Below are 9,228 nucleotides of genomic sequence, written 5' to 3'. Positions count from 1 at the left end.
TATTACTTCATGCAAATTTCACAACACCACAGAGGAGGTACGGTCACGATCCCCATTTTACACATGCGGCACCTGAGGCACAGAGAGGTCAGCTAACTCCCCCGGGGTCACAGAGCAAGTAAGTGGTGGGGCTGGGCTGCCTGCCTCCAAGCTGTGGGGCCTCCTGCTCCTGGGTGGGCCAATCCGCCTCCCCAGATGGTGAGAACCGACGGCGCCATGGCCAGCTGGGCCTTCTCAGCCCTCCCCACCCGGCTGCCCTGCATACGCAGCAGCCGACATGGGCTTCTTGCGTGAAGCATGTACATCTCCAAAAAGACACGGTAGGGACGCCATTTTCACAAGAAGACATCCTCTCCTCTCCTCGGTGCCCACACTCAGATGATAAGCATCTCGATCTCCTCTCACGGGCCCTCATGAAAAATAACCAGGAAAAAGATGGAAGTAGGAAATGGGAGGCAACAGGGTACGGTCATTCATAAAGTTTTTTTAAATCGTCTCTATTAATCTTCTCGCAACCGCGTGTGTTAGCTTCTACTGTTGTCTCCATTTGGCAGATAAGAAAACTAAGACTAGGGGAGAATAAGCAACTCAGGTTAGCGTGGGGGCCCCGCGCAGGGCACCCCAAAGTATCCCACAAGGGCCTATGGATGATTTTGAATTAAAGGTAAGAAGCTTCGAGAAGCGGCCAATGCAAAAAGGGGATTTCCCCCTCCTCTTTCTGTTTCCGCGGAAAGCAGGAAATAAATGTCCCATGTGGAAGGTACCCTCCCGCCACCAGGCGACGGAGACAGCCTGATCGCCAGAGCTAGGGAATTCGGGGCCAGGAAGCCGGCAGACACAAAATCCGTTACTTCGACTAATTTGCTACCTCAAGCCTAAACTCTGCTTAAATTCCTCTCTAATTACACACCCCAAACCTAAGCTTCTCGGTCCTGACATTTTCGCACAGATTGTTTCTCTGTGTCAAAAGATGTAACAAGCAGCCTGCTTTGCCCATCTTGGAGAGCGTCGTTCGTATGATCTCCAATGTGGACCTATCAAATTGGCTTTTCTCCTGTTAATCTGGTCTCGTGTCAATTTTATTCTTAGTCAAGAGGGGTAGAAGGGGGAATTTCCCCCTGTCGGACCAGACCCAAGGCCAAGCTCCTGTTCCTGGAGTCCCGGGGAGTATGGCGAACTCTGACTTCAGCCTCATTGCAAAAACTCAGAGCAGGCAACCTCCTGGCCAATCATACTAGTTTACTATTCCCTGCCTACGACTGGATGCTGGATATGGAGGGCTGGGCCAAGAGAGATTCTCCAAACATCTCTCCAACGTCTACGGAGCTAGCGTGGGTTCTCTCGCTTCCCCTGCACAAATCGGCTGGAACGATCCAACGCAACCCCGTCTTCCTCTGGAAAGACAACCCAGGAGGTCGGGCGTAGTCGGGCAAAGGGCAACCCGGAGTCCCAAGTTCTGTCCTGGCGCATGCGCCCTCCTTGCAGGCACACCCTCCCATTTGATGGCCACGCCCCTGCCGTATGGGCACCTCAGCCCGCCCAATCGCCAGCAACTGGCGGTGAGCCCACACACGGCGCCTACTCAGACACGCTCTAGTCCGACTAGCTGCTCTAACCTGCCTAGACGCTCTGACCTGACTAGACGCCCGAAGAGCCTTGAAGGAGCCGGGTCGCGGGCCGCCACTCCAGCCTTGAGCCATGGATCCCAGAGCAGAATCCCCAGAAGCACACGGCCTCTTGGACAGCACTCGGGACCTGGAGCCTCCACAGCAGTGCAGCGACGAGGGAGACGACGAGGACCGGGAAGAAGGGCATGGTGAGTGGTGGTCGGGACAGGCCCTTCGGCCAACTCCAAGCAAGGAGCGTGCCCTGGGAGAGGCGAGCGGACAGGACACCCCTCCGATGCAGCCCCTCACCCCCTTCTTCCCACAGCCTGGGCTCCAACGCCCTGATCTTTCTCTTTGGGATTCCTCCTTTGCAGAAGCGAAACGTGTGGAGATCTCGCTTAGCGCAGACGGAGGAGAAGAGGAAGAAGGGATACAGGCCGAACCTGAGCAGGAAGCAGCAGCAGCAGCCGCACAAGGGAAAGAGGCAGGAGACGGAGCAGGAGAAGGAGAAGAAAAGGACGACGGCGCCGTTGGCGCGGGAGCTCCCGCGAACCGCGAGGCCGGCGGCGATGGCGGCCGAGAAGCGGGAGAGCAGGGGCCGGAGGAGCAGCCCCCGCAGGCCGCCGTCGAATGTCCGCAGCCTGGAGCCAGGCGGCAGGCGGGCCGCCGCGCCACGTTCACCCCGGTGCAGCTGCGGGAGCTGGAGGGCGTTTTCCGCCACACTCCGTATCCCGAATTGTGGTTGCGGTAAGCCGATTGCTCTGCTTCGCGTCGTTTCCAGGCAGCATGTGGGGCTGGTCCAGGGCGGCCTTCGGCTCTCTCACAGGTCCCTCTCCTCCCCTCCCTCACGAAGAGCCACCTGGGGGACTCCAGGCTGCCAGGGCCCCCGCCCCTGCCCTTGGGTTCTAGGGTTGGGGTGAGGGCTGTGCCTCTTGGGAGTCAAGGTAAATGTTTTCATTCAGGATTTCAATAAATCGAGGCAGGAAACTTTGGCTGCCGCCTTTAAGATAGAAAACGTTCGGTCGGGACCAGGCCAGGGAGAAAAGTGAGTAGCGTGAGGCAGGGGGAAGCAAACGCCGGACTGGATCGTGCCTTTGTTTAACGTTTGGATCATCTGTTGTTCACGGATTGTTTTTGCCTTGATTTTCATAGTTTTAAACGCTGCGTTTGAAAGTGATTGATCTTGATTAGCGATTTTTCTGCATCCCCGTAAATCCTGTTCTTGAGAGAAAACTGTCCGTAAAGCAAGCCTCATCTTAGATACTAGGGAATAGTGTAGCCGAGTGGGGTGGGGAGCTGGTGATTAAAAAAAGTTTAAAAATAAGTGCAACCGGGGGCTGGCCCCGTGGCCGAGTGGTTAGGTTCGCGCGCTCCGCTGCAGGCGGCCCAGTGTTTCGTCGGTTCGAATCCTGGGCGCGGACATGGCACTGCTCATCAGACCACGCTGAGGCAGCGTCCCACATGCCACAACTAGAAGAACCCACAACGAAGAATACACAACTATGTACCGGGGGGCGTTGGGGAGAAAAAGGAAAAAATAAAATCTTAAAAAAAAAAAAAAATAAGTGCAACCGAAGAATGAACAGCAGAGAGTTTGTGCCATCCTTAAGCATCGTCTAGGAATGGACTCCAGCCTGTTCATCACTCATAGGCAGATAGTAGATAATAGACAGATAGACAGATAGATAGATAGATAGATAGCAGGCTATTTTAAGGTTCTAATTTAACGCATAACACGAGTGAGAGCAATGGTTGAAAGTTGGTAGGGAAATTTGCTCAGTCAGATATTCTTTTTCATTTTGAAGTCGGTAACACTCGGTGAACTAGAACTTCATGTGTCCTTGGGAACCGTGCCTCCTTCACCCGTGATACTTGGCTCTCCTTCAGTGCTTTGTCAACGTCAGTTCACTGTCAGTCCTGAAGTGGTGTGAGTTTTCCTACTGCAGAAGTGGGTTCGTAAAGCAAATGGCTGACATTTCCCTGAAAGAAAAAGTTTCAAATAAGAATGCACTATCACGCTAGATTTAATTTAACGCACAGCTCCAAATACTGAACACTTGCGATTTTTCCCCCTCAGACAGGAGCTTGCTAGACGCATGGGTGTGACTGAAGCCAGGGTGCAGGTGAGTAAACCTGAACAAAGCAGCTCGGCAGGGCAGCCCTTCTAAAACCTGCTTCTGTCCTACACGGTCTCACGTTTGTGTGTTTTTGTTGCCTCTTCCGTGTTTGGGAAATGAGTTTTGAACTTTGGGGTCCTGGTGGGTGGAAAACGGGGTAAGTAAACAGCAGCTTTTGGAAACTGCCCGTCACCAGAAGGAACGTGATTTCCTAAAGGAGAAAAAAAAATGATCATTAGTACACTGTTCCTTATATACAAAGGTAGATGTGTATGTATAGCTCAACTCCTTTTGACACGGGTATCCTTTAGGTAACACTTGTGTGTGGAGTCACATTGGGGTTAAGTCTGAAGTGGAAATTGCTCAGATGAATGCACCAAGAAGTTCCATTATACTAAATTACTTAAAACCAAGCATAAGCTCTTTATGTAAGGAGTGAATTTATAAGTATCTAGGCATTGAAGAGGGGGCGTAATTCACACATAGAACACAGCAGAGGAGCAGCTGATGTGTGTTTGGTTCGGCCGAGACCGGTGGGGAGGGTATAGCATGAGTCCAAGCGCCTGGTCCTCCTGCCGTTGTTTTGAAGTGTTTGGCAGAGTGGTGTAGAGAATGGCGGCCCTAAATTTTAATCTTCTGCAATTCTTTGATATGTGAGCCTGCAAACACTGCTAACATAGTAGGTTGTGCATGGTGGCGGGGACGGGAGGGGGTGTTGCAACCTTGTAACTATGTCCAAAAGATGAAACAAAGGAAAGTACAACAATTTCAAAGTTCCACCGACCTAAGAAAGGTGGAAGCAAGGTGCAAGCGCCAGGCGCGAATTAGAGAGTCGAACGTATGCCTTGGGGACGTCACACACATTCAAATTTTTGAGACTCCAAGTGCATTGGTGAATATTCTCTGGAGGAATGTCTAACACCTAAGAGGTGTGTCCTTCCTTCCGGTGGCGCTGTCGTGAAGCGGTGGGTTGTGTGGAACTTGGTGGGGGGGGGGGGGGAGGCGGGGGATGGCTCTTAGTTCAGGCTGGATGCTCACCTGTGGGAATTTGAAATGCTTTTTCTTTGCTCAGTCAGTGATGACTAATTTATGGGTCAATGGATCAAGAGGTGATGTTTTGAGATCGTAGGAAAGTCTAAGTTGTGTCAAAGGATAATTTGGAAGTGAAAAAAAGAAGAAGGAGAAAAGACAGAAAGAGAGGAAAAGAAAAATCAGGCTGGGTTTATTAGCTTTGCTGCAGAGACCGTGTGTGAGGGCAGTGACGGAAACGGGCCGCAGACCTAGTGACGGGGTGTCTGAGAAGCAGCCCAACAAAGCAGGCCGCTGAGCGCTGGCGTCCTGAGGCCGAGGGCTGGGCTCACAGTCGGGTCTGGCCGGGGCCGGGAGGACCAGGCCTCTGCTTTCGCAAGCAGGCAGAGCAAGCTCAGAGGAAAAGAAAAACTTCAGTTTTCGTGCGTGGACTTCCTCCCTGCATGGGTTTGCGCAGTGCTCCCTCAGTGGGGTTCTGCAGGGACGAGGAGCCACAAGAAACAACTAAGGAAAGAGAGAGGATGTTCTCACCTGTTTCCAAACTCTACAGCATGAATTTCCCAAAGACGTTTTCCCCTGGTTTCACTGAGCCCTGACGGGTAAGCAGCACCGTCTAGGTTTGAGGCGTCCAGCACGGTACTTTGACTCCCCCATATTGTGAAGTGATCCCCACAGTCAGTTTGATTAACCTCCATCATCGCTCACATAGTTACAAACCAAAAAAGAAAAAATTGTTTTTCTCCTTGTGGTGAGAACTCTTAGGATTTACTCTCAGCAACTTTCAGAGATACCGTAGAGCAGTGGTAACCGTGGTAGAGCGGTGGTAACTAACAGTGCTCGTCACGTCGTGCATCACAGCCCCAGTACTCATTTATCTGCTCACTGGAGGTTTGTACCTTTTGACCACTTTCGTCCAATTCCCACCCCCCCAGCCCCTGCCTCTGGTAAGCAGAAATCTGGTCTTTTTCTGCAAGTTTGGTGTTTTGTTGTTAGATCCCACATAAAAGTGAGATCATACAGCATTTGTCTGAAGAAAATGCTAAGGGAGGTTCCCCCTTAGTCTGCAATTAACAGTAAGAGTCGTTCTAGGAAACCGGTATTTTAAATATGCAGCTAGTAGCAGCCTTTACCTCAGTGAGCCCGATTTGCATTTTGGTTGTGTTTATGCAGGTTTGACCGCTGGTATGCTTGGATCCCTCAAAGTGAGCCCTATCACAGTGGCTTTTTAGACTACATATTCACACAGAAGGACCCAAACACTACGGTGGGAGAGTGAAAATAAGGCAACAGGCAGAGAGAGGAGGATGCAGACTGGGACTGTCCCAAAATAGTCAACACGACGTGATTGAGCTGACTAGGATGCTGAGGGGACAATGTAGTCTAAAGGGCAGTTTTATTTTTAGTTGTTTGGATATTTTGTGACCCCCTCACCCACACGGTTGTCGACTCTCTTCCCCAACCGCTGGTTCCATCTTCTTGCCTTAAGCATAAGGGAGGAGAAGGGGACCTCCTGGGTGAGCGGCGCGGCCTAGGTTGAGTGGCATGCCGGGCATCAGCGGCCCCCTCCCAGGGTCCTGGAGCAGTGGGCTGACCTGGTCCCGAGCCCAGGAAGGTTTGGAGGGTGGGCCAGGTCGGAGCTCGCAGAATTGACAACGGTGACAGCGGTATGCCTCTTTCCCTCCAAACTCTTGCCTGGGCAAGGATTTTAAGAGAGTTAGTCAACTCGGTAAATTTGGGACTTTAGTAAAGTCGGCCCGAATTTAGTGAGTCTAAGCATTCATTTCCCCTAAAGTCTAAAAAGTTAAAGCAGTGTCCATGGCTTCAGCTATCCTCGTGTCCCAGCAAGCCCGGCCACAAACTCCCTGGGCCCCCTCTGACCGAGCCTCGCTCGCAATGCCATCTTTTTAACTACCAAGAGGTGGCAGAGGATGAATGGCCCTTTAGTCATCCCTGAAGGAAAGCTTTGGTTTAAAAATCCCACACACCCCCTTTGATTATTTCCTGTACACTGAAGATGGGCTTTTCAACATGGAGGCTGTTCCCCTCAGGATGACTTTAAGAGACACCCACTTCCTACCATACTGTGCTTCCCCAAGGCCACTGTGACACTTGCCTAGTGAGGCGGGGTTAGTGGCAGCTGGACAGCTGAGGGGCAGCTGTCAGGACACAGACGTACCAAGCAGAGCAATCACAGCAGGGACACAGTGCAATTCCTCAGCCACACCTGCGTCCGAGAGTGGGGAAAATAACATTAAAGGTGGGAGGAGAGACACAGCAATCTGCCAAGCCGGAGCCTGGCACGCGGCCAGTGCTCACCGACGGCGAGCTGGGGCGGGGGGCCATGGTGGCAACTTTCCTAAGATATTTTCGCAAGAAGGAAACAGCTTCTCCTGACGCAGTTTAAAATCTTAAGGGCATAGAGAGTTGCCTGCTGTGTTTCTTCATGACATTAAACGCTCAACGTACTAAACCAATCCCTTTTTCCCTCTGTTTGAAGGTTTGGTTTAAGAATAGGAGGGCCAAGTGGAGGAGATGGCAGAGGGCGTTGATGTTCAGAGTCATGCCCCCCGTGGTCCTGGGCCCCCCCGTCGTCATTGGCTCGGGCAGACCCAGAAGTACCATCCTGATTCGGACTCCGGATTGCATGCGGATGCTTTTGCAGCCGCTGCCGCCGGGGCTGCCTCTGCCGCCCGGGTCTCCCTTTCCTCCTGTGTTCTTGCCGCCTCCGCCCTAGCTTCTTCCACCTTTCCTTCCCTGTGGCTGCTGTCGTGTGGCATGGCCTGCTCCCTTACCATCAGGGGGCCTTTTGTAGCCCACATTTTCTAAAGAATGGTCTCTGTGACAGTTTTTTCAAAGTTCTTTTGAGCCAAGTTCAAATTCTGCATCCCTCACCATCAAGAGCAGTTCACCAAATGCCTGCTAAATGTGTTAAATAAAAGTACACAGTCATTGACCCTCTCTTGTAGGGCACGTGTTTGTATTTTCAATAAAGTTGTGAATTCTCTGCAAATTTGTCTTGTGTGTTACATGGGGTTAGTGAGTTTGATGGAAATTGCGAAGAAGATGCCGTTCAGACCGACGGCCAAGGAGGCTTCCTGTCATGCAGGAGTATCTCTGAGTCACCATCGGCAGGCCACGCACATCTCAGAAGTTTCCCAAGTGCCCGTGGCAGGCTCACACAGACCCACCTCTTCTCTGCCACCCTCTCCCCCAACACCCCATCGTCCCCCGACCCTGCCCCGTTGGGACCATACAGATGTGTCAGATGGAGTGGCATGAGTCCCTGATGAGAGAACAGTGCGTTTCAAGGCAGGCCTGAGCCCCATTCTCGCTGAGGAGCTCAGGCACAACGGAGGACTCTACGGGAAGCTTCCTAAGAGGCTCCTCCCGGGGCTTTAGGGAGAAGTGGGAGCCAGGCCTTCACCTGGTGCTCTCCAAGTTCTGTTCGCCACCTTCCCTTTTGTGGAGGGGACACGGGGATAGAAAACTATAATTAGTGTTCGGGTGGTGAACATGATGTAATGTACACAGAACTCGCAATATGATGTACAGCCGAAAAAAAGAAAACTTGAAAAAAACAGAAAGAAACCATTCTAGCAGGAGGGTCCTGCTTCTTCCAAGGCGACGCAGGGGGAGACTCCCTCAAGGCCAGAGCAAGGCTCTTCTCCCGCCCCCTTGCCCTCCTCCACCCCCCACAAGTAGAGAGCACATTATAGCTTCCTCCTCAGCTCAGAGCTGAGATCACGCCTTCAAGTGTGTTTTGTCCCCTCCACCATCCTTGAGAGAACCCTGGTTCCAGCTAATTCTACAGCGAAACGTGCCAGGGTCGGGGAAAATCACCTTTTGACCCTTGTGTTCTATGGCTGGACTAACAATAAAATTGACACAAGACCAGATTAACAGGAGAAAAACCCAGTTTAATAGCACGTTTTGGAGATCATAGAGAAATGGTGCTCAGAGAGTGCACGTGGCAGGCAGCATATATATCTTTTACACAAAGAAACAATAAATTTGTGAGGAATGACACGACAAAGAAACTCAGATTTGAGGTAGGTAATTCGTGACGCATTGAAGCAGAGTTGAGGCTTGAGGGAGTAAATTAGCAAGGTTTGTCTCTGCAGGCTCCCGGGATCAGGATGCAGGGAGAGCACCCTTCACAGGGGAGATGGATTTCCTGCTTTCAGGGGGGAACAGAGACAGGAGGGTCAGAATGCCCTTGTTGCTTCTCAAGTAACTTGAACTCAAAATAACCAATATGCTATTGTGGGATATTTCGGGGTGAGGTGGCCTGCCCTGGGCCCCAACAGTTCCCTCCTCTGAAACTTCCCTGGAAGTTTCCCATATTAAAAATCGAGTTGGTAGATTGTTCCATTATTTCACGGAATTAAACTTTTAGTCTTCAAAATAGATCGGTTCAGTTGAACAGTTGGGTCTCATTGCAGGAGACCACGATGCAGGTGGGCTCCCAGAGTTAG

General features: G+C 51.6%; 1 protein-coding gene across 1 annotated transcript; it reads left to right on the top strand.

Moving 5' to 3' along the window:
- The first annotated feature begins 309 nt into the window (after positions 1-309).
- LOC138921928 (rhox homeobox family member 1-like) lies at positions 310-7,763 on the top strand. The gene is made up of 4 exons (XM_070257916.1): positions 310-1,816; positions 1,982-2,354; positions 3,685-3,730; positions 7,251-7,763. The coding sequence occupies exons 1-4, from the start codon at positions 1,699-1,701 to the stop codon at positions 7,485-7,487; spliced, it is 774 nt and encodes a 257-aa protein (XP_070114017.1). The 5' UTR covers positions 310-1,698; the 3' UTR covers positions 7,488-7,763.
- The last annotated feature ends 1,465 nt before the right edge of the window (positions 7,764-9,228 follow it).

This window comes from Equus caballus, chromosome X, assembly GCF_041296265.1.
Source record: "Equus caballus isolate H_3958 breed thoroughbred chromosome X, TB-T2T, whole genome shotgun sequence".
Taxonomy (NCBI): domain Eukaryota; kingdom Metazoa; phylum Chordata; class Mammalia; order Perissodactyla; family Equidae; genus Equus; species Equus caballus.
This window is presented reverse-complemented; position numbering and strand designations above follow the sequence as displayed.

What these genes read in the sequence shown, in the direction of transcription:
- LOC138921928 (XM_070257916.1), top strand. Translation starts at nt 1,699, where the DNA reads ATGGATCCCAGAGCAGAATCCCCAGAAGCACACGGCCTCTTGGACAGC. An exon ending in GGACCGGGAAGAAGGGCATG is followed by an intron (nt 1,817 to 1,981) that starts GTGAGTGGTGGT and finishes CCTCCTTTGCAG; the next exon opens with AAGCGAAACGTGTGGAGATC. An exon ending in TGACTGAAGCCAGGGTGCAG is followed by an intron (nt 3,731 to 7,250) that starts GTGAGTAAACCT and finishes CTCTGTTTGAAG; the next exon opens with GTTTGGTTTAAGAATAGGAG.